This window comes from Dendropsophus ebraccatus, chromosome 9 (genome assembly GCF_027789765.1).
Source record: "Dendropsophus ebraccatus isolate aDenEbr1 chromosome 9, aDenEbr1.pat, whole genome shotgun sequence".
Lineage (NCBI taxonomy): Eukaryota > Metazoa > Chordata > Amphibia > Anura > Hylidae > Dendropsophus > Dendropsophus ebraccatus.
In genome coordinates this window covers 33,780,113-33,805,213 of record NC_091462.1, presented here as the reverse complement: position 1 = coordinate 33,805,213, position 25,101 = coordinate 33,780,113, and the positions used below count along the sequence as shown (strand labels likewise).

The following is a 25,101-nucleotide window of genomic DNA, read 5'->3' as shown; positions in this document are numbered from 1 at the left end:
CCCGCCACCTACCTCTAACTTTATCATTGGTGCCAATGTGCACCATGACTGCTGGTTCATCGCCAGCCCCTCCCAGTAATCTGTCAGCCCGATCCGCGATGTGACGAACTCGAGCACCAGGAAGGCAACACACTGTTCGACTATCCCGGTCTTTGTGACAGATTGCCCTGTCTGTCCCCCTAATAATTGAGTCCCCCACTACCAGTACCTGCCTGGCCTGCCCTGAACTCCTGTTTCCCACCTTACTGGAGCAGACACCCCCCTGGCTTTCAGAGGCAGTGTCCTGCTGCAGCAATGCCACCCCTGAATCAACATCCCCCTCATCCGCCAATTTGGCAAACTTGTTGGGGTGTGCCAGATCAGGACTGGCCTCCCTCACACTCTTCCCTCTACCCCTTTTTCTAACTGTGACCCAACTAGCTGCCTCTTCCTCCTGTACCTCCATGCTATCACACAGTATAGCTACAGGTAACATGCTAACTGATGTAATACCACCTACAGCATACTGTCAGCACCTCGGGTCGGGTCCAGGTCCTGACAGATTCCCTTTAAGGTCCTGAGTGAGAAACATTCTACAAGAAGGAAAGTAGTTGCATTAGTGTATACAGAGCCTGTATGATAAATGGAGCTTGATGACCTGTAATATGTGAAGACTGTGCTGCTGCAAAAAGACATGGGAACTCAATGGAAGAGATTTGTACATTGACCAAAGATATGCAGATATTGGGAATAACCCACTAATGTTACAGTGTCTGGTAAAGTTTCCTTTTTTTTTTTTAAACAGTGAAAACTGAATTTTAATGTATCAAAAACATGTAATACACACATCATTATACAGACAGGCACATATATTGGTAATTTTTTTGAATAACTTAAAACAATTGTTATGGCACATGATTTAGGTTGAAGGTACTAATTTCTATAGTTAAGAACACCATTTTAGGCTGGGTGCAGACCATGGGGTTGGCTTAGAGTACCTGCCATTGACTGGGTGGAGTCTGAGTGTTCAGACCGCGACCAGTCAGGAGAATGAGCCGAGAAAAGTCAGCATGCTGCATGTTCTCTCCTGATTCTGTGTTATGTGACCTGGATGGCTATATAACTGAAGTCTAGGTAGCCATCCAGGTCGGACGGACAAGGAGCAGGAATAGGAGCACAGTGTTCGCATTCCTCCTGGTTCTCCTGATCAGTCGCAGTCCGAACCCTCAGACCAATAAAAACGTTTGACGTGTCAAAAGTTTTTTCTATAGACAGATATTCGTTAAGGGTGCGTTCACACGTACAGGATCCGCAGCAGATCTGATGGCGCAGATCTCCTGCTGTATTCAGTCATTTAGTTACAATGATACCTGCACCATCCAATCTGCTGCAGATCCTGTACGTGCGAACGCACGCCAAAGCTGTGTCAAAACCATGATCTATAAGCTGTGGTACATATTGTGAGACACCACTATAAATGTAGTTTTCTTAGACATCCAATGGCAATTTTTTTTTTAACAATTACAAAACAAACAAACATGTCTTTCACATGCTTTCCTTATACTGAAGAAAAAGGCAGCAAAGCACCAAGTCTGAACCCCACCCAAAGCTGAAGCATGCTTCATCCTAAATATCTGCCAGCAAAAGGTTTTAATGAAAGCTTCTTCACAATATAACACATACAAATGTATAACACAGAAAAAGGTTGAGGCACAACCATGTAAACACACCTCGAAAACTACAAATCTGAACATAGTCCCACATACATAGTAGGAAATCCAGAAAACATTTGTCATGTCAGTTCAGTAAAGAATGGAAGGTAGGAGATCCTGGTGCTGTCATGGACGATGGGAAAACACACATTCTTCTCTTTTTATGGCACAATTAGCTTGGCGCGTTTTCTGATGCCTTCAGGGTCTCAGTCGCTCTGCGGAGCTCTTTGATGACAGATGACAAGGCCTCTGGATTGATTCCCTGCTCGCACAGTCTTACACAAATTGACAAAGTCTCCATGTCCAAACCAGTGTTCAGCAGTCTTGAAATTTCAAGGAGCACGTCCATAGTCTCCCTCATAGCGCTGACACTGACAGGAGCGCTGGCCATGGTGACTGCCCGCCCGGCCGCTGGATGTGCTCGGTAAAGTTTCCTTTTATCTGAGCATTTGGGTTTAGGTTTTGTCAGGACTCACTGAGAAAGGCAGAGAGATCTGCATCCGGCACCCATACATCGTGACCTACCACATGTTCTGTATGAGTTTATATGCAGACAGATCTGTCGATTTCTTTGTGAGTGGGAAAATCTGCGCATTTATGCTGGAAAACTAATGGCAAACCAATACGAAAATTATATATGGAGGAGCTGAACTAGAGGACTGTTACATACTAATGATTCATGTTAATATCCCGAGGTCAGATTTCTGCGTGTAGTAAATATCCATAGGTGAATGTGGTAACTGTTCTGGTTTGCATTGACGTGTTCCTTACTAATTGTTACCCATTATGCTGATATCATTCCCGTCATTACAGCCAACTGGGGCAGATGTGTCCGGTTTATAGCATTGAATTGCAGAGGAGAAAATGAAGAAAACTTCTTTTTTTTTTTTCTTAGCATTTTAAGTAAAACTACAAATTGTCACAGCTCCTAGGACAGGAAGAGAATACTAGCCTGAAGCTGACTATATATAATAGACATATGCCAATCATACCCACCAGTGTCCACATGACTGGCCATCTAATGTGCATACAGGCCTCCGGACTCTCCCCTGAAAGATATTGTTTGAAATAATTAAAGCGTCACTGTCGTTTAAATTTTTTATTTTTTTTGGCAGAAATCAATAGTACACCGGATTTTAAGAAACTTTGCAATTGGGGTTTTTAGGCAAATATGCCATTATCTGCATTCAAAAAGCCTTTTCCCAGGTTTCCCCCCCCCCCTCCTCTCCTTTCTGTTATCCACTGCTCATTATCAGGAAATCATGACTGTTTTACATCAGTGGCCCTGTCTGTTCTATGGAGAGGGGAGGGGGGAGGAGGGAGATTAAAGGGGTAGTGCGGTTGTAAGCAATTATTCACTAAATAACACACATTACAAAGTTATACAACTTTGTAATGTGTGTTATGTTAGTGAATGGGCCCCTTCCCTGTGTTACCCCCCACCCACGCTAGACCCGGAAGTGTAGTGCTCTATACTCACCTGGTATGTGTCGACCCCCGTCCGCCATCTTGTAACAATGATGTCATTTTCGGGCGGGCGGGCGGCCAAACCACTCCGACTGTCCCTCATGCCGGCCGCCCTCTGCCGCGTCATCAGCTGTTTAGCTGCGATTGGCTGAGCATAACTGTGCTCAGCCGATCGTGGCTGAGCAGCTGATGACGTGGCAGAGGGTGGCCGACACGAGGGACGGTCGGAGCGGTTCGGCCGTCCGTCTGAAGATGACATCATTGGCACAAGATGACAGACGGGGGTCGTCACGAACCAGGTGAGTATAAAGCACTACACTTCCGGGTCTATCGTGGGTGGGGCGGAAACATGGGGAAGGGGGCCATTCACTAACATAACATACATTACAAAGTTGTATAACTTTGTAATGTGTGTTATTTAGTGAATAATTGCTTACTGCCGCTCTACCCCGTTAAGCCAGCAGAGAACAAAGGATTACACAGAGGGTCCTGTGTGAAAGCTGGTATTCAGAGGTCAGAGAGGTCAGTGCTGACTGTCAGAGGAGAGAGCCTGGTAATGTAGCTGTAAATTAACTTTCTTGTCCTGTTTTGGTGCCTCATCTCCCTCCACCCCTCCCCTCTCCATAAGAGAACAATTAAGACGGGGGAGAGCTGCAAACTGCTTTTTCATGATAAAAATGCATTTTTCGGCTAATAAACCCAATTACAAAGTTTCTTAAAATCGCCAGTACTATTGATTTCTGCAAAAAAATTTAAACAGTGACACTTTAAATTGAAATGCCCAATCTTTGTTCTTTGGGGGGATAGGCAGCTGGCAGTGGCTTACCCCACATTAACTCTTGAAGGGGGAGATAAGGAAAAATAACTGTTGACCAAACCAGCATTCAGCTGATGGCTATCATATATATGTATGGCTGCCTTAAAGGGGTTATCCAGCGCTACAAAAACATGGGCACTTTTCCCCCGCTCTTGTCTCCAGATTGGGTGGGGTTTCAAACTCTGTTCCATTGAAGTAAATGGAGCTTAATTGCAAACCACACCTGACCTGGATTGTTGAATCTTTTGGTCTTTTCTCCCTTCTCTCCTCTGGAAGAACAAAATTAATTTTAGTTGCGTTTTGTTTTCCATGATGTATACCACGCAATTTACACTTTGTGTATGTATATGTATGTCTGTGTGTATTACATATATACGTATATGTGTTTTGATTCCATTTTTTTTTTTATGTGACTTTTATTTGCCTGTATAGATGACAAGAAAAATGATGCAGAATCAAGTGAAGGCACAGGAAAGCACAAAAGAAGATTCCCTGATTTTGGGTATGATGCACCAATACATTATATTTAGTCTTTCTTACTAATCCTGAGGTGTGTGTTTGTCTTTTTTTTTTTTTTGTTGCATTGTGTTTATAGAAAAATATAAAACCAAAGAAATGTCCCATGAATATACTTCCTTTTGTGCTTCTATAGATTGATGGATGACCGCGTCTCTCACTTGGGGTCTAGGTTCTCTGTTGTCACCTACATAAAACCTAAGGAGGTTTTATTTTGAATCCTTTAGCAAATAATCAATTTATTTTTAAACATTAAGGGCACGTTCACACTTACCGAATCCGCAGATGATTTTCTGCTGCGGATCCGCAGCAGATCCACAGCAGATTTCATTTAAATAACTGAACACAGCATCAAATCTGCTGCAGATCTGCTGCGGATCCTGTAGGTGTGAACGCACCCTAAAGGGGTTGATAATTGCAGAAATCACTGTCCACCATTAACGGTTAAGAGTGGATATTTCTGGACCTTTCCTATGTGTTGACATCAATAGGAACCCAATAAGCGCTGGAGCAGCAGGGGATCGGCGAGGGTTAATACTGCTTGTTTAATTCATTTCCTTTAAAGTTTCACTGTTTAAAAAAAACTTTCAACATGTCAGAGACTTGTCAAACGTTTTGATCAATCTAGATGTGAGTGTTCAAACCCGTACCGATCGTCAGAACGAGCGGGGAGAGGACCACATTGCTGTGCGGCCTGTTGCCTGCTCTGTGCCGGTGAAAAGAGTCAGGCTCATAGACTTACATTATGAGTCCAGCTGATCACATGACACAGCTGGGAGGGAAATGCACCGCACATGGACTTCTCCTGGCTCTTTCTCTCTTGACTTGTCAAAAGTTTTTTGAAACGACAGTAACACTTCAACATAATTTGCACCCCTGCTTCTCTTACAGGGGTTGTCTGATCTAGAAAACCTATAAGAGACCCTTAAAGGGATTTGTCTTTGGGAATCGCATAGCTGACTGGACTTTCCCATTGAAAGACTAAAGGCTGCAGTATAAAGCAAGCCATAGTCATACAGAATGTGAAATCCCTCAAGTAACTACAGGTTGTTATCAGAATAAAGGGAGTGTTTCCTATAAAACATAATTTAGAAAATTGCTACTCTGCACTTCCTGTAGGGTCCTGTGAGCCGCCATGTAGATGGCTACAACAGTACACCAGTATGGAAAACAGTACTTATGTCACATTCTCAGGGATCCTACAGGATGTTGTTAGAAGTGAGTTCACATGTCTACAGCTCTGCAGGAGAGCTGTGTACATTGTGCTAGTTTCATTACTTTACGTCATGCCTGCTTCTCTATATAGTCTGTTTTATTGCATTCTATAGGGGCCTGAGAAAGTCTGGAGGGAAAGGCAAAAAGCAAGACCGGGAGAACCAGCGGGGATCTTTGGATAGCCGGTAAATAACATATAAAGCTGTAGATTGTGTTTGCCTTTTGTTTCCTATAGGATACAAGTTGATCAAAAGAAAAATGTTTTTTTGTAGTTGTAATCATATCTTTCGTACCTTTTTTAGGGCCCTATTACACGGGACGATTATCGTGCGAAAAATCGTTATATCGTTTGAATTTAAGCGATAAATCGAAAAATCGTTAGTGTTGATCGTTAATTTTAGGTCCAGATCTAAATCATAGCTAATCGTTCGCTGTAATTCCACATTCGCTCGCTCAAGTTCCGCATTTGTTCACTAATCGTTCAGTGTAATTGCACATTGCCCATTGTTTTGCTGGGATCAAAAGGAGTAAACGATCATAGTAACGATCGAAATAACGACTGTAGTAACGATCATATCTAACGACTATTGTTCTGTGTAATATGTAAACGATTTTTAGGTTAACAATAAACAATCTCGTTTGCAATCGTTAATCGTTAAAAATCGCTCCATGTAATAGGGCCCCTAGACTACACCATAATTTTGTGATTTTGGATACCTCTAGCAGAAGCACCGGTTTCAGTCTCTACCTCCTGCACCTGTCCATTTCTGTGGTCTTGTGTTTTGTATGTACATATCACCCCTTGTGGTTTAGTCTCCTCATGTCTCTGATCCATCACCTTTTCAAAGGGAACCTGTCACCAAGACAATATCGCCAGAAAGAGCTGAGCAGATTGATATATCTGGGTTTGAAAATATTCTGTATAACTTGTTAGAAATCCCTGATCATTTTGGGCTAAGGAGTCCAGTGGGCGGTCTCACTCAATGGACTGGACTCTTTTTAGCATGGAAACATCAGAGATTTTAATCCATACATTACAAGTTATACTTAATCTTTTCCCATAAAGATATATATCAATCTGCTCAGCTCCTTCTGCTGTGTAGCATGTTGTCCATAGCTTAGGTGGCATTTTCAGGTGACTGGTTCCTTTTAAGTGTCCCCTTGCTTTCTCTTTTTTTTTTTTTTTTTTAAATAATACCTACATTACAGTAATCAGCATTGGATACACTATGGTTTTCACCCTCATTAAAAGTATTCCATCATATGGAGTTCCTGAATACAACACATGGAAATCTTTAGTTTAAAAGGTAGTTTCTGACTAAAACGAAACATAATGCCCAAACTTTGAATCAGTTTTGCACCATAAATCAGTTAGTAATTTGAGAAGTCACAAAAGTCAGTCAGTACCTGAAATTGATCCGGTGGAAGCCAGAATAGTGGGTAAGTGTGAGGATTTTAACAACTGATAAATTGTCATGTATGTTTTTTTTTTTTTTTTTGGGGGGGGGGGGGGTGTTTACTTAGTACCTAACAAAAGTGCTTAATCAATGGACAACCAGTTGAACCAGTAATAGGGTCGTGGATGTCCAAGCGCAGGGAATCGAAGGCTAGCCTGACCGGTCTTTTTCCTCCAGACGAGCTACTGTATCACAACTTGCTGAAAAAGTTATTGCTGGTTAGGATAAAAAGGTGGCAGATGACATAAGAGATCACAGCTTGCTGTATATGAGACCATGTACCCATGCTGACCCCTGTCCATCTCTGAAAGTAAATACAATAAGTATGTCAGCATCAGACCTGGGTCCTGACGAAATAGAAGGCGGCTGACTGATGAATTCTGTTCCCTTTTACATTATATGGGTGGCTAGGTGCATGTGTGTCTAGGGCTCTAGGATGCACCATAAAAAGACCACCAGTGGAGACATTGTGATGCTCTTCGCAGTGTTCTGCCTGGCACACCTGTGGATGTTACTGTGACACTACTTACCTTACCATTGTACAGACCAATTGCGCCCCTTCATGGCAGCAGTATTCCTCAATGGCAGTGGTCTCCTTCAGCAGGATGATGTCCAGCCCAAACTGAAAAAAAATGGTTGAAGAATGAGGAACATGGCAGAGTTTGGGGTGTTGACTTGGCTTCTAAATTCCCCATATCCCAGTCCAATCGAGCATCTTGGGGATCTACTGGAAAATCAAGACTGATCTATGGAGGCTGCTCCCCACAACTTACAGGACTAATAGGATCTGCTGCTAACAACTTAGTGCCAGATACCACAGGACACCTACAAAGGTCTTGTGGAGTGCAGGCCTCCACAGGTCAGAGCTGTCCTGGTGGTACAAAGAGGTCATATACAATATTAGGTTTTAATGTTATGGCTGACTGGTATATATAAACTGTAAAGTTATATTTATGTAATGGTGAAGCTTTGTCTAGTTCTTTCTAACTCTGTTCCGTCTTATTTCCAGTGGTTCTAGAGACTTGCTGGATGAAGCTGGAAACCAGTCCCTGTCAGATTCAGACTCCCCGGTTCCCACGTGCATGCCCTTTTCTTGGTTTGGTGAGAGTCATAAGGAATCTGCTCACAGCGGCAGCCTGTCCTTCCCTACCAATGACCCTCTAGATGAGCAGGAGAGGGCCCGACTCAAGGTAAAGACTTACCAAAGAGATTCCTATTACCTCTAATAGCTGAAAATAGTGAGACCACTGAAGACACTATAACAAATATAATAAACCTCAATTGAAAGCCCCAACTACCTATGTGAGATCTGTGTCTTACAATGAATCCAATGCATTTTCTCAACTCCAAAGTGACCTTAGAAAATCATAGCAAACTGGGTCTGATGCATAAAAACATAAAGTAATGTGTGGTTTCCCAACGCTACATAGTGTCATAGTGTACAAATACCTGCCCCGCCATGAGACTGCTTTACCTTCTATAGGTGTTATAATAAACCACTGTAGTAAACCCAATTTGGGTCATCTGTCTGCACCGTGTGAAGCTGTGCCAGGAGTGTCTTAAAAAATTCATGCACTCTCTATGGACAAGGGAGGCTAAGAAGGTTCTAATGGATAGTGCTGGAAATCAGAAAGCTATTTCAGGCAGAGATTCTGTCAGACGCAGTAGACTTCTTCGAGTGCAACTCCCTTTTTTTCTTTAGTGTTCAGGTTTTTATTAAGTTAGTAAAATAGAAACTTGCAGGCAGAGGGTTGGATGGGTCTAAGAAGCGACAGTCACCAGTGAGAGATGCGTGTTTAGAGCAGTTGTCCCTTCCTATCCCCTTTTGGAAGTCTGAGTGGCTATAATGTAGACCAGTGATTTTCAACCTTTTTTGAGCCGCGGCACACTTTTTATACTTAAAAAATCCCGGGGCACACCACCAACCAAAATGGCACTAAAACAGTACATATTATACATATAGTTAATAATATAGATTCTAAATGTATTTATACTCACTCAGTGTGAAACCTGGGCCTGTTTTCTTCTCCCCCCTGTGCTTCTCCCCCCTGTGCTTCTTTCCACCATACTTCTCCCCCCTACTTCTCTCCTGTGCTTCTCTCCACCATACTTCTCCCCCCTACTTCTCTCCTGTGCTTCTCTCCCCCATGCTTCTCTCCTGTGCTTCTCTCCGCCGTGCTTCTCTCCACCATACTTCTCTCCTGTGCTTCTCTCCACCATACTTCTCTCCTGTGCTTCTCTCCACCATACTTCTCTCCCCCCTGCTTCTCTCCACCATACTTCTCTCCCCCCTGCTTCTCTCCACCAAACTTCTCTCCCCCCTGCTTCTCTCCACCAAACTTCTCTCCCCCCTGCTTCTCTCCCCTGTCACTCCCCCATCCCCAGGTTTCTCTCCCCCATTGTTTTCTCCTGTTTCACAGGGGCACCATAGTTTGGGGAACTTTCCCCGCGGCACACCCGACCATGTGTCGCGGCACACTAGTGTGCCACGGCACACTGGTTGAAAATCACTGATGGAGACCATACAGTAAGGTTCATTAGTGAACCAACAATTTTAAGGCTATTGCACTGATTTATTTATTTTTTAGTAGCTGCATCTTTATTTTCTGCATCCTTGCCAAATTTTTTGTGAAAACTAGAAAATTTCTTACCATTTGGGACGAAAATGGAGCAGTGTCTCCTTCTAATGGGTTTCGTTCCTCCTCTTCCTTCTCAGTGTTAGGGCCCTGTTACACGGGACGATTATCGTGCAGAAAATCGTTATATTGTTTGAATTTAAACAGTAAACATTCAGTTTAATTCCAGGCAATGATCGAAAAATCGTTTGTATGTTGTTGATCATCGATTTTTAGATCTGACCCTAAAATCATTGTTAATCGTTCAGTGTAGCTGCACATCGTTCATTCTTTTGCTGGGATCAGATGGAGTTACCAATCGTAGTAACGATTGTAACTAGCGACTATCGCTCTGTGAACGATTTCAGGTTAACAAAAGACAATCTTGTTTGCGATCGGATATCGTTAATTGCTTCGTCTAATAGGACCCTTAGGGTCCATTTACACAGAAAGATTATCTGACAGATTATCTGCCAAAGATTTGAAGCCAAAGCCAGAAACAGACTACAAAAGAGATCAGGTCATAAAGAAAAGCCTGAGAATTCTCCTCTTTTCAAATCCATTCTTGGTTTGGCTTCAAATCTTTGGCAGATAATCTGTCAGATAATATTTCTGTGTAAATGCACCCTTAGAGATGGCAGCAGGGAAAGGGAGGGAGTTGTACACTGCGGACAAGAGTGTGGAGAGGTGGGAGAGCATACATGGAGGGCAGCTCACACAGTCTTTGGATAGGCCATGTGCAAGTATAGAGAGAGAAAGCAGACCACCCTCAGCTAACTGTAGATTACTGAACACACAGATATATTTGCGCTTTTGCAATGTAGACTCTACTAATGACAGAAATGAGTTTATGAAAGTATTGGGGGGAAAAAATTCCCCTACACCCAATAATAAAAATTCAAAGCATTCCACTTTTTCTATTTGTCAAATAAAATAATGGAAACCATTAAAATGAACCAGTTCAACATACATAATAAGCCTTTTATGTGACCTTGGCGCCGCTGTGCTGATTCGGCCCATGTGGTTCTTTTTCAAATCGCCCGCCCGGTTCCAATGATCTTTGTCATTGACACCAGTTTTATTTAAAAATCCTCGAGTGCCCCTTTAAGGGTGTGCTTACACAAAGACTTATCTAAGAGATTTTTTTAAGCCAAAGCCAGGAATGTATTTAAAAAGAGGATAAATCTCAGTCTTACCTTTATGACCTGTTCCCTGTTTATAGTCTGTTCCTGGCTTTGTCTTCAAGAATCTGTCAGATAAATCTGTGTGTCTAAACACAACATAAAGCTTTTTTACACAGGCTATAATCAGCCCCTGTGAAATTCCCAGCGGTCAGGAAAATGCCTGCTCATTGGCTGATTAGATCTTTTGTACGGTGGTAAAATTTATCGCTGTTGGCCACACCTTCTTTGTAAACAGGCGATGCCGATAACGTTGCAGCTGATAACAATGAATGTTAATGGCCGCATGCAGCGATCGTTTATGCAGCCCAGCTGCACCATTTTTTTTTTTTTTTGCCTTATAAAAGTACTGCAAGCAAGCGCTGATCTCCCTGATCAGAGCTTGTATGCGTCCGTACACAGCCCCATATCAGGCCATGGAAAAGGACCCTTAGACTATGTTCTCACATACATGGTGTTATTGGTCTGGACCAGAAATTGCACATGAGTTTCCACTGGTGCCCTACAGGTCCCATTGGATTAAAATGTGGGTCCGATATGTTCCACAAGCTCTCTATAAATGAGCACAGTGTGTTGCACTAGATTTCCCGTTACATTGACAGTTACTTGGCTCGGTGTGGAGCTTTACATAACTGTGACAGGTTTGCTTTAAATTTTAATGTCTCACTTTGTAGAATGTTGCATTGTTGGGAAATACATAATTATATCTTCAGTGAATTGTCTGCAAACTTTCTTTTATTTTCCCGGTGCAGCGTCTCGCTCGGAGCTGACGCAGTCTGACTCCAGAGTAACACGCTGCAATCTAATTGTAACTTCTCGCTGTTTGCTTCTCCCGTGTGATAATTATCTCCTCGTATATTTGTATAATCTGAAACCAAGTCAATTGCCGAAAAACAATCATTGGAGAAACATCACACCAGGCAGCCAATTCTCCTGACTGTGATATGCATGTTTATTATCCTGCCGGGTAATTGAAGTCCGTCTCCCCCCGAACCTGTATTATAATGCCAGGAAGGTGAGAGCTGTGCCAGGACAGGAGTATGTCTGATGTATCCGTCACTGGAATGTGCAGCCATCATCATGTACTAAGGAGCAGCCAGACACTAGACTGTTCACTGCCAGGTATAACTATACTGCATAGGGCTGAAGAACATGGCACACAAAACCTACTGCTGTGGTGGCTATGTCCAAGGATTGCAAGTGTAGCAGGAGTTTTGCCTTAAAGGGATTGTCCAGGCATACTCGCCCATTACCCATTCTGACAGCAGACCTACTCAACCATATGTGAGGAATATAAACTAACCCAACAGGCGGTGGCAGCTGCTGTGACGTCTCCTTGCAGAGTCTTTTGCTCTTCACGTTATGCTGCCTCTAACAATCGGAAAGGTTTTCTGTTATTCCATCTTGAAACACTATTAGGCTATGTTCACACTACGTAAGACACCGGCCGTTCCGTGACCCTGGCCGGGTCACTGAACGGCCGGTCTCTGGCCGGATGATCTTTCCGGCCACAGAGCTCTGATGTGGGCGCATCAGCGTGCGCCCGCATCAGAGCTTCCCATAGCACACAGTGAAGCAAGCGGCCGGAGCCGCTCGCTTCACTGTGTGAACTGACAGGTCTTTCTGCGGTCGCAATTCACTGAATTCCGGCCGCAGAAAACTAACATGTCACGTCAGTTATTTGCGGGGCCGCACGGGATCCCGGCCGGAGCATATACGATGTGTATACGCTCCGGCTGGGATCCCATTGAAACCAAGGCATGTGTCCAGGCATGATGGGAATTGTAGTTTTGCAACAGCTGGAGGGCCGAAGGTTCCCCATCCCTGGTCTAGACCCTTTTCCGCACTGAAACGACCAGCTATGATAGCTAGTGGTGGATGGAATAGGATAGAAAGTGCCCAGTTAGCCATCTGAAGTGATAGTATTACTCAGAGGCTAGTTTGCTGTCTAACCTTAGGCTTTTGGTTCTTGCATGTATCACTGGCTGTTCCCTTCTCCATATATTACACATATATAATGGATTTGGTGCACTGTAATGAACCTTATACCATTCTCCCCCCCCCCCCCCCCCCCCATGTACATGGCGCCTATTGCATTACTGTTGTGGATGTTTTGTGGCAGGAGGGGGGCACGGATAATACAGTCTTGTTTTTACTTGTTTTCAGAGTAGAGTTTACATAGATGATTCATACAGTTACAGCCATTGCTCTGATCTATCAGGGCTGGTGGCAGAGCCCTCCCTATCGGGACGCTCTCACACTTTCACCTTCTCGTCCAACGAGGTGAGTGGCGGAGTTGTGTACGTGGCGTGGTGTGTATTGTGTAACCGCATGTCTCTTGTGCCTTCCTAATCTAGTCCTGTTATGGGTTATAAACTGTATTCACAACTACAACCTTTTCAGTGTCCGGTATCATGAGATTTATGGACCATAAATAAGAACAATGCGACCTTCTACACCAGACCAAATTGTCTACAAGGCATCCCTGTACCATGTAACATAGGCACTGAAAACGCTGTTTTAACGTTTTTCTTTTTCTTTGCTTAACTTGAACGTCGGATATTAAAAACAGGATACTCTACTGAACTAATGTTCCATGCTCCATAGAGTGTAGGGAGCTAGCAAAAGACTTAAAGGGGTACTCCGGGCGGCGGTTAATTTTATTGTATGGCCGGGGAAGGGGTGGAAATAGAGGCTGCCGGTTACTTACCTCCCCGATAGCTGGGGCCCGCCTCAGCTGCTGAATGGCTGAGCTGCCTTACGTCACGTCTTAAGCCGCAGCTCAGACCGGGAAGCAGGTGCGAGACGGGAGAACAGGGCGGCGGGATCTGGGACCTGGCGCTGGAACCGGGGAGGGAGGTAAGTGACCAGCGGCCCCTATTTTCACCCCTTCCCCGGCCATACAATAAAAACCCCAGCCTGGAGTACCTCTTTAAAGGGGTTGTCCAGCCATACTCCCCTACCTAACCTGGTATTGAGTATGGAACGGTTTAGCTGTAGGCAGGAATGGTGGCCAAGGCAACTATCCAGTGTCCTGCTTCTATCACAAACCGGTCCGTTTAATGGGACCCGTGTTCCATATTTGCTGGATGGTTGCGCCTCCTACTTTATCACCCAGCCAATATAGTTTACCTGGACAAAGCACATCATGTGATATGTAGTCAGTCGCCAGTATAGGATCATATGACTGGCTGATGGACCTGGCATAACTCCTACTTCTGTAAGGGCTTGTAGTATATCCGGTAAGTACTATTAGAGGACACATTATGGGAACAAAAGTGGCTGAATATTCTTGGCTCCCTCCCATGCTAGAGCAATTTCAGGGTACGGTCTCACACAGATATGCCAGTAATACTGACCAAATTACTTGGACACAATCCTTTTTTGATGTCGTAACAGGGTTCTTTATCATATACTTTTTGCAGTTCACTGCAGGTTTCCTTGTTTGTGTCTTCTGTTTGCATAGACATTTGTTTTGAGCTGGTTGTATATTGTGTATGAGGATCTTGTATACTTGGAACTATTTTAAAGAATAGTATTGCAAAGGCTATGCCTGAAATGAATAAAATAGCAAAGTGACTAAATCATTTGAGATTATTCCTTTTAACTGTGTAAACAGCAAATAACCATTTATATCTATTCAATAATTGTCAGCAGCTTTTTGCTAACTAAAGGCAGCATGCACTATGGCTTCTTACTATGGATCAGGATATATAACTCTTATTTCATTCTGTCGCTCCAGCGCTGAGATAGAAGTTTTTGAAGTTTTATCGATATTAGGAGATGAAGCCCACAGGGCATCCCCCTGGGCTGCAGAAGGCCAGTAATGTTCAGCCCCATCTTTCCTAACACCCCTGTGCCTGCATGTAAACACTCACTCTGTTTAGATTGACAAATTCAGCGTTGCTGGGCTTTTATCTACTAATCTGCATAAAACCTCTAAATTAGAGTTATATCTCCTGATACAGGGTAAGAAATCCTGTTGTACATTGAGTTTACTTTAGTCAAAAGCTGCTGACAGGTCTTCTTTAAAAGCCCTTTAACTTTTGTTTTTTATAAGTCTGAGGACTGTAGCCTGAATTGTCCACCAATTATATTGTTTGAGATAAACAGTAAATTATCATTAATAGAACAGTAAATTATCATTAATTATACACCCCAATGTGGCAGAATATAGTTCTCTGTATACAGGAAGCCTCTGATTTTTCAGTGCATGTCTTCCCAGAAATGCATGATTTGAATCTGCTGAGGTGCATGGTTCTCCACCCATTGTACAGTACAAGCCTTCATGCTGCAGCTCTGTCTCCCTCGCCCACAGTAGAAAATCCCAGCACCCTCTTAAAGGAGAAGTCCGGCAAAATTTTTTATTAAAGTATTGTATTACCCCCCAAAAGTTATACAAATCACCAATATACACTTATTACAGGAAATGCTTATAAAGTGCTTTTTCCCCTGCACTTACTACTGCGTCAAGGCTTCACTTCCTGGATAACATGGTGATGTCACTTCCTGGATAACAAAGATGTCACTTCCTGGATAACATGGTGATGTCACGACCCGACTCCCAGAGCTGTGCGGGCTGTGGCTGCTGGAGAGGATGATGGCAGAGGGATGCTCAGTGTCCCTCCAGTGCCCTGTGTCCATCAGTGTCCCCCTGCCAATATCCTCTCCAGCAGCCACAGCCCGCACAGCTCTGGGATTCAGGTCGTGACATCACCATGTTATCCAGGAAGTGACATCACCATGTTATCCAGGAAGTGAAGCCTTTCTGTAGTAGTAAGTGCAGGGAAAAAAAGTGCTTTATAAGTATTTTCTTTAATAAGTGTATATTGGTGAGTTTTATAACTTTTGCAGGGCAATACAATACTTTAATAAAATTTTTTGCCGGACTTCTCCTTTTAAGCATTTAACCAGTTAGCCAAGGCTTTAGTTCTTATGTCCCACATGCTGTAACAACAGCGCTTCTTAAACTTTTTCTACTGGAGCCTCACCCAACAGACCAAGGCAATGCCTGGGCCTCACCAGACTGACCAAGAAGATGCCTGGGCATCACCATCTGTGGTGAAAGTCCATTTAAAAGGTGAAAATAATGCTAGGGCTACCTTTTACCTGGCTCCCAAGCTCTATATGCTAATAAAGCAAGTACAAAATAAATTAATGTTGCTAAAATGGAGATTTTGGAGGACTGTGCAGATCATAGTTACTTTTGTATAAAAACTGGCTCCCGAGCTGGGCCTCACCAACAACTAGGGGGCGCCTCTCAGTTTGAGAAGCACTGTTATACAAGATGCAGGAGTTAGAAGCAATTTCTTAGCTTAGAAAGGGAAGAATAAGTACTGATACATGCTGGTTACAGGGCGCAGAATCTGCACATCTTCACCTTCTGCCTCCTGCAGCATCACGTTACATTACCTTGATGTATCTTAACGCTCGGATAGCGCTCTAAGGAAATTCCTGAAAATTTATTTAGCGGTCTGTGAACATTTTGATCAGTACCTGAAATAGCAAAGCGTAGTTTGTCGTTTGGCACAACAACCAATAAGGTTCTTTGTGGGTATACTTTTATATATTATGTGCTTGTTATACGGTTTCCCATACAGCTGATATGGCGAGAGCCATCCTATCGACTGACATACACAATCTGAGACTGAGAACTTGGTCTCAGACCAATGTACTGGTGTTGCAAAGCATATGGGAAACTTGCACACAGCATTATTAGGATAGGCTGGGATTTTTCTAACCCTTTGTAATATGTATGGAGGACTTAATATTAAAAGGGTTTTCCACACAAAATTGATGGAGAAACCTCAGGAGCCGCAGCACTCGGAACATAAATGTATTGTACGCCAGACCTTAACTATCCCCTCTGTGCGTTGTGTGGTGGCCGTGGTTACTTCCCTTTTATGTATAAGGATTTCCATCCCGGAGGTCTGATCTGCATCCCCCGGGGGTCTGATCTGCATCCCCCGGGGGTCTGATCTGCATCCCCCGGGGGTCTGATCTGCATCCCCCGGGGGTCTGATCTGCATCCCCCGGGGGTCTGATCTGCATCCCCCGGGGGTCTGATCTGCATCCCCCGGGGGTCTGATCTGCATCCCCCGGGGGTCTGATCTGCATCCCCCGGGGGTCTGATCTGCATCCCCCGGGGGTCTGATCTGCATCCCCCGGGGGTCTGATCTGCATCCCCCGGGGGTCTGATCTGCATCCCCCGGGGGTCAGACTATTGGCTGATAAGGGAACTGTAAGTGACAAGTGGAACACAGTATTGTGTATATTATGCCATTGTTTGTTGTGTTTAGTATAAGATAGTGATGTGACAGAACGGTCTTCAGGATTATCAGAGGTCTGCGATGTAGACAGGAGGCAGAATTACCAAATAAGTTCAGGCAGATTGAGGCCTAGGATCGGGGCCAGCCATTGACTGCATCATACAGAAATGAAGAGTTTAGTGCCAGAATATTGGGACTTTTATGTTTTTCTTTTCACTTCAGTCCTGGATTGTATCCAGGTACCCAGCAGACCACCGTCAGCAGCACGGATCTTCAGCAGCGTTACTAAGCATTTCTCTCCTTGCAGGCTTTAGACGATGACGTCAACCCAACCGGGAAACAAAACCAATGGCATAGCCGTCCGGTGTCTGACTGGAGCGCCCAGCAAGTGTGTCACTGGTTAATGGGAATGAACATGGAGCAATACATCGAGGAGTTCACAGCCAAGAATGTGGACGGCCAGCAGTTGATGCTTCTGGACAGTGATCGATTGAAGGTAAGGATCAATGAGGCCTATGGGGTTATGGATTACAGTCAGCCGGCTGGAATTCTTACTGTTATAAAATATTATGTGACCACACGTTTCTTAGCAATAAAAATAAACTATAACAAAGCAGCACAAAATATTTGTCAGTTATTGGTAATACGTACAATTTCTGTCTATCATCTAGTATCATTTAGTATTTGTGATAGGACGCCATCTGCTGGTACAATAAAAGTAAGCAGTGCAAACTTAGAAAGAGCTGGGTCTCTGATGCCACCTACTGGATGTAGTAACCCTATCAGTGCTTGACCCCCCAAAAAAACCTGAAACATAACTAGGGATCATTGTCCAAAACAGAATCCCCCACCAAAAGGAAAGATAAGCCATGTAAAGGCAGTGGTGTCAGGGTTTTTACCCCTTGTCAATCATTAGGCATATTTCACGGTTAAGGAGTCTAGCAATGGCTTTTGGAGAAGTTACCTCCAGTAGGTGGCACTAAAAGTGTTGAATACAATAGAGTGATGCTTCTTTGTGACCAGGTCCCGTTAAAAATATTCTAAAATTAATGTTCTTCAGACTACTTTTTTTTTTTTTTTTTTTTTAATTCCTATTTTTAAATATAAAAAAAGTCAAACGTTAAGCCCTCTGCTTCTGTAATCAGAGTTGAATGGTGAAGTTCCGGATACTTGAAAAACAATAATATTAATAATAAAACTTTATGTAGTAAGCTCTTGAGCTCCCCCTAGTGTTTTCTGTGTATAGCCAGAATTTTATCATTTCATAGGGGTTATCTTAAAGGAGAAGTCCGAGCCCGACTCTTTTGGGGGGGGGGGGGGGGGGGGGGGGTTTGAGTAGGTGACTGAACATAACATAACTGGCTAAGCGAGCCTGACACGTCACTACTTAGGTCCCCGCTCAGACCTATATTAGATTTGGTCTATCTTCTGTTTTGCAAATTAGTTTAATTCTTTTTAAGAAACTGGAGCCCAGTGCCATTTACTAGGCGAGATTAGAGGGGTTGCAAAAATGTTAATTTTGTTGACTTTCTCTCTCACTTTAAAGGCTCTAGGAGTTTCCAGCCAGACGGACCGAGCCACGATCAAGAAGAAGATTAAAGAAATTAAAAAAGCACAAGAGAAACTGGAAAAACAAAAGGAAAAGTGTTCAAAGAAGGAGGCGCAGAGAAGGAGTGTTGGCACAGGAGGGGGAGGAGGCGGCGGCGGCAGCAAAGTGGTCGCCACTGTAGAATCAAGCTGCTAAGCTACCACACCGCTGTCCTTTCCAAACCACGTGTTCTATATGTATATATCTGTACAATGAAATGAGAATGGCAGATCTTTAACGTAACTAGATCACCTAACTACTCGTAGGGTCGTCTTCTGAAGCGCACGTCACCCGAGGGTCATGATTTTTATCTAGCATTTTTATTTAAAAAAAAAAAATAATGAAAAAAGAGAGAATAGATACTATATTTGTACTGACTTCTTGAACTGTAATTTTTAAGTGTCTGAGGATGTGGATATTTTAGAGATGATCTTTATTTTCTCCTTTTCTCCCCCGAAACAACCACTTTAATATATAGTAGGATCATGTACGGACCTGGTATGACAAGCGGGACAGAGATTGTCTGCATTGCTCTTATATCTCCTGTGGTTACTAGTCTGACTGGTATGTCTGTAGTCGGTGACCGGATGTGTGAGTGTTCTGCGGCCACTGACAGTGATGTGAGTCTTATTGTATAACCTGTGACCAGGATAGACCTCTGGCAGCTGGAGGTGGACGGCTATATATATATATATATATATATATATATATATATATATATATATATATATATATATATATATATATATATATATATATATAATTATATATGTATGACCACTGTTATAAGAAAGATCTTGTGTGAAATAGTTTGCTTCCTTTATAATAACTTGGGTCATCTTCCTGGGCTTCCTTGAGTATTCTCTATTTCTCCTCATCCTTGGTTCACTTCCACCAGCTAGTTATGCACATATTCTTTATTAATCAATGAAACTTTCCCCTTCACTTTGGCCAATTTCTACTTACCAAATGTGTATATACACTTTTTTGCAAAAGAAAAAAAAACAGCTCCACCCCTAGCCTCAGGTTAAGTGTGGTATTGTGATTCGGCTCCATTCACATCAATGAAACTGAGCTGCAAAACCCACACCCAAACTGAGAACAGGAGTGGCGCTTTTTGTAGAAGAAAGCGGACATTTTTTTTCTTTTTCTTCTAGGCCAGCACATCCCAATCAAGAACACAATGTGGGTTCTAAAATGATATGGTGTTTAAAAGGTAGACAATCCGAGTCAGGATTTTAGAAATCTGATTCCCATCCTCCATGTTTGAAGAATGGGTGTGCTTTGTAGGTACTTGTTGGAGAGAAAGTGTGCACCTATCTACCTGTGGTACTCTGTTAGTCGCTTTTGTATATTTCGCCTCAGTCATTGTCGTACACTGTGCCATCTTTGGGGGTTCATTGACAACCCCCACACAGTACTGAGTAGTAGCTCGTCAGTATACAGCTCATCATACTGGGATTTCATAGCTGTGGCCTACTGCAGTTAATGAAAACTTGTAGATGTTAAAGGTTATCCAGGCTTGTTAAAACATGTTCACTTTCTTCCAGAAACAGCACCACTTCTGTCCTTTTGGGTGCAGGTTTTGAAGCTCAGTTTTGTTGAATGATTGGAGATTAATTGTAATACCACACTCAACCTGAGGACAGGGGTGGCTGTTTTTGCAAAAATCTAGCAGTTTTTTTCTAATCCTGGATAACCTGTTAAATAATAGTGCATATTGCTGCCGCACTGTTTGACCTCTTTGGTGTCGATCCAGTCACTGCACATTAGAACATGTCATTTTGCAGCATCTACAGGTCAGGAGAACACTGTTTTATAATCCCATGCATGCTGGGAGTTGTAGTTGTGTAACAGCTGGTCAGCCATACATTATAAAACACTAATGTAATCCATGAAAGAAGTGGCCTTTAGTATACTATGACTGCACCTTATTACATGCACATCTCACACCACTGCTGCAGAATTACTGATCCAATCCATTTCTATTCAGTATCCTCTGGTAGGAATGGGGAACTGCCCCAATACCAGGATAGGATGAGACAGGTTAGATGTATAAAGGCTTACCCCACACCTCTCGTCCCTGCTTGTTAAAAAACCTCCAGGCAGGAAGCACCCCCACACCCCCAATAGTCCTAAGAGACTGTCCGCAGTATATAGCTGTTTTATACTGGAGTACAGGTTTTGATACACAAATCTATTTTTGTACTGTTCAGTGGAGAGTGAGAAAGTGGTAAATGCTGTATGCTAGATGAGACTTCTGAAGGGGATGTATCGACTAATATGCATTTTGTAATGTACACTAAATAATGGGGTCTGCAGTTCGTATCCGCGCATATTGTGGCGCCATATACTGTAGCTTCTAAGTTGTGCATCTGCTTTTAACCTTCATATGCCATACCCTGTCAGATTCTATATGACTCTAATATAGGGAAGGGGAACCTTCAGCACTTCGGTGGTTGCAAAACTACAATTCCCATCATGCATAAACAAAGCTTTGGCTGTCCAGGCATGATGGAAGTTTTACAACAGCTGGAGGGCTGAAGGTTCCCCATCCCTGTTACAGAAAATATGTAATGCTTTATCATATGTAGAGAGCAGTGCAACTTGAGCATGCTCACATCCGTCTGAACCCAAGCGTGCAGCATTTGATTAACTGTGGCTGCAAAAGTTGGATGCAGTCTGACTGTATCCATGTTATCTAGGCAGCTTTAAGGGAGAAGTCCGGCGAAAATTTTTATTAAAGTATTGTATTGCCCCCCAAAAGTTATACAAATCACCAATATACACTTATGGGAAATGCTTATTAAGTGTTTTTCCCTGCACTTACTACTGCATCAAGGCTTCACTTCCTGGATAACATGATGATGTCACGACCCGACTCCCAGGGCTGTGGCTGCTGGAAAGGATGATGGCAGGGGGATGCCCTGTGTCACTCAGTAAGTGCAGGAAAAAACACTTTATAGGCATTTCCCATAATAAGTGTATATTGATGATCTGTATAACTTTTGGGGGGCAATACAATACTTAGATAAAAATTTTTGCTGAACTTCCCCTTTTAAGCCTGCAATCAACTTTTTCAGCTACCTGTAATCAAATGCCGCACGCCTGGGTTCGGACAGACCAGAGTTCGATTTGTGCTCATCTCTAATCATCCGCCATATTATAGAGCTGTTCTGTAGAGGGACAGCTCAGTTATGTGGTGTCCCTACAGCTTCATAGTAGACTTAAAGGGGTTTTCAGAACTTTATTATTGATGGCCTTTCCTCAGCATAGGTCATCAATATCTGATAGATGGAAGTGCGATAGTCTCAATAAACAGCTTTTTTCAAGTGCCACAGTCAGCAGAGCCATAAGCAGACTGCTCCATTCCATAGGGACCATTGCTGGGTTACTGCAGCCTAGTTCCCATTCATGTCAATTGTAGCTGAGATGCAGTAACACAGAACGGCCACTGCACAGTGTATGGAGCTGTCTGCTTTAGTCTCAATTTACCAAGGACATTGCAAATCCAGCAACAGATGATTGACAAAGGTACCAGGGGTCGGACCCCCACTAGCCATACAGTGACGATCCATCCTTAGGATAGGCGATTAATAAAGTCATAGATAACCCCTTTCCCAATGGCAACCAATAGTTTGTCATAAACACTACTGCCTATTTCACCTGGTTGCTATGTAGGGCAGAGAGGGCACCATTGCCTGTAAATTGGAATACAATTACCCGGGCAGAGGCATGAGAGATGCGTAAAACCTGGTGCAAAGGAAAACTTTATTAGTTGCCAATCGGAACCAATCATTTTCCAGTGGCCCTTTAACATAAAAGCTGCCATCTAACTGGTTCTTATTGGACGCTTCTGTTTTTCTTTGTGCCACTTTTGCAACATCCCTGTTTTTTTTGTTTTGTTTTTTATATATTTAGGCTGGAAACCTATTTATTGGTCAGACAGTAAGTGACACTAACCTTTTAAAGGGACAGTAAAAAAGAAAGTTTGAATCACTTGTAGGTATATGATTTTTAGAGACCTTCTAAATCTTCCAGTATAAATGTAGGCAGCTATGCACCCCCGCTGCAGTCACCCTTAATGTGTAGATGATGCTGTCCCTTTAAAAATGATGATATTGTACAGTAGCTGCAATTTTTTTTTTTTTTAAGTACAAATGGATTCTCTTTCACCACTACATGACTGTACTATTATTATTACTTCTGTGCTTTTTACAATTCTCTACTAATTATACTTTTTTTTTTCGTGGACCAACTTGTGCTCTAAACTTCACTCTTTTTCCACTAAACGTAGCTCTAAAAAGAAAATCATGAGAAACTAGAACATTTTTGTAAAAAAAGAAAGTGTTTTATATAATAAAACTGACCATTTTCTGCAAATGTGGGTTTGGTGTCTAATTTTGCTCATAAAATGATATGAAGTGAACATCTGTAGCATATAGGGGATCGTTTCCTTTATTAAAAAAAAAAAAACTTTTTCAGGATCAGTGAAAAACACAGATCCCATAAAGAGGGTGAATCCCCACCCCTGACAGATGAAAGCTTTGCTGAGCTAAAATAAAAAACCCTAGATTTACCTTGACAAACATGGTCCCCTGTTTCTTCTCCTGGCTCCCCAGTATACCAGTGACGTCATTTGGAGGGGGGGGGGTGTAGTGATGGGGCTTCAGGCTTTGGGGTCTGAACGTGAGTATCACATTTTAGGCAGTGGGGATGCGCTGCCAGGGTTTGGGGTCTGAGAGTCACATTCAGCTCAGTGACATCATTGAAAAACACGAACACTGATGCAACCACGGATGTTTTTGCACAGAGCCTGAAACAATAGACCAAGGGGATACTGGGGCCTCACCAGACAGGCCAAACCATGTCTCTCTAAAGCAGGGGTAGGAGCCTTGGCTCTCCAGCTGTTGCAAAACTACAATTCCCATCATGCATGGAAAGCCAAAGGTTTAGCTGTCCAGACATGATGGGAGTTGTAGTTTTGTAACAGCTGGAGAGCAGGGATTCCCTGCCCCTGCTCTAAAGGTTTGCATAACTATTAAGTACTACATGAGAGAGAGTGTGCATTGGTTTAATGAACTCTCTCAATGAATAGTGTGCACACTGCTTAAATGTCTGTGTGTGCTGTTCATCTGCTGTTTTCCAGGACTCCCTGGACCATGGATAGGTAATGTATGCCGTATTTAGAGCAAGGGCTGCATGGACATCGTTATCAAATGATTATCGGCCAGTGTAATAGGCCCAGTAGATGCCATGTCCTATTTCTGACCCGGTAACAAGGTCCATGTTTTGACATTGAATGTGTGAGGCCAACTTCATTTTAGCACATCAGATTTGGGATATAGATCTGACTTTAAGGTGGTGTACTAAAATAAATAGTCAACAGTATTGCACTTTTTCACGGGCATAACAATGGCATGATACTCAAAGTATGTTAGTACCGACCATAAAGCATGGGGGTGGAAACGTGTTCTTAGGGGTTGTACTGATCCTCCTTTTTCCAAACACAGCAAGTAGAATTAATACCAAAATGTTTTATTTTGATCTCGCCTGATCCCATGACCTCCAATGCCTCCTCTGGATCATTCAGATGGTCAATAATGTGCTGATGTGAGCAAGAGGACCTTGCATGCCCTGCAGGATATTATTAATCCATCACTGCATAGTGTGCTACTAATGGTAATCTTTGCAACTGTGGTCCCAGCTCTCTACAGGTCATTGACCAGGTCCTTCTGTGTAGTTCTGGGCTAATTCCTGACCTTTTTCAGAATTATGCTTCTATTTTCTACTAACAGGCACCAACAGCTGTTGCCTTCTCACCAAGTTGCTTGCCTGTTGTCCTGAAGCCCATCCCAGCCTTGTGCAGGTTTACAATTTTGTCCCTGGCGTCCTTAGACAGCTTCTTTTGTCTTTGCCCTGGTGGAGAGGTTGGGTGTGATTGGTTGAGTGTAAAGACAGGTGTTTTGTTTAATACAGGTAACAAATTCAAATAGGTGCAATTAATACAGAGTGTAGGAGAAGCTTCTTAAAGAAAAATTAACAGGTCTGTGAGAGCTAATTCTTGCTGGTTGGTAGGTGATCAATACTCATTTCATGTAATATTCAAATACAATGTGATTTTCTAGATTTTATTTTGTACAGGTTCTGTCCCTCACAAGTGTACCTATAGTAAAAATGACAGTACTCTTCCTTCTTTGTAGGTGGGTAAACTTACAAAATCAGCAGTGTAGCAAATACTTATATTCCCCACTGTATATGTAAGAAATCACTGACGCCATCCAG

General features: G+C 43.0%; 2 protein-coding genes across 4 annotated transcripts in view; one reads left to right on the top strand and one right to left on the bottom strand.

Moving 5' to 3' along the window:
- The window catches only part of LOC138800844 (neurabin-1-like), a 71,018-nt gene extending 50,810 nt beyond the window's left edge, over positions 1-20,208 (top strand). For all 3 annotated transcript variants that reach the window (XM_069982931.1, XM_069982929.1, XM_069982930.1), the window contains exons 14-18: positions 4,408-4,477; positions 5,820-5,891; positions 8,173-8,353; positions 17,536-17,724; positions 18,775-20,208. In XM_069982931.1, the coding sequence (XP_069839032.1) occupies positions 4,408-4,477; positions 5,820-5,891; positions 8,173-8,353; positions 17,536-17,724; positions 18,775-18,972 (710 nt within the window). In that variant the 3' untranslated portion in view covers positions 18,973-20,208. The remainder of the gene's footprint in view (positions 1-4,407; positions 4,478-5,819; positions 5,892-8,172; positions 8,354-17,535; positions 17,725-18,774) is intronic.
- Positions 1,194-2,108, bottom strand: MZT1 (mitotic spindle organizing protein 1). The gene has a single exon (XM_069982932.1). It carries the CDS (start codon positions 2,080-2,082, stop codon positions 1,864-1,866), a length of 219 nt encoding a protein of 72 aa, XP_069839033.1. The 5' UTR covers positions 2,083-2,108; the 3' UTR covers positions 1,194-1,863.
- Positions 20,209-25,101: the final 4,893 nt, after the last annotated feature.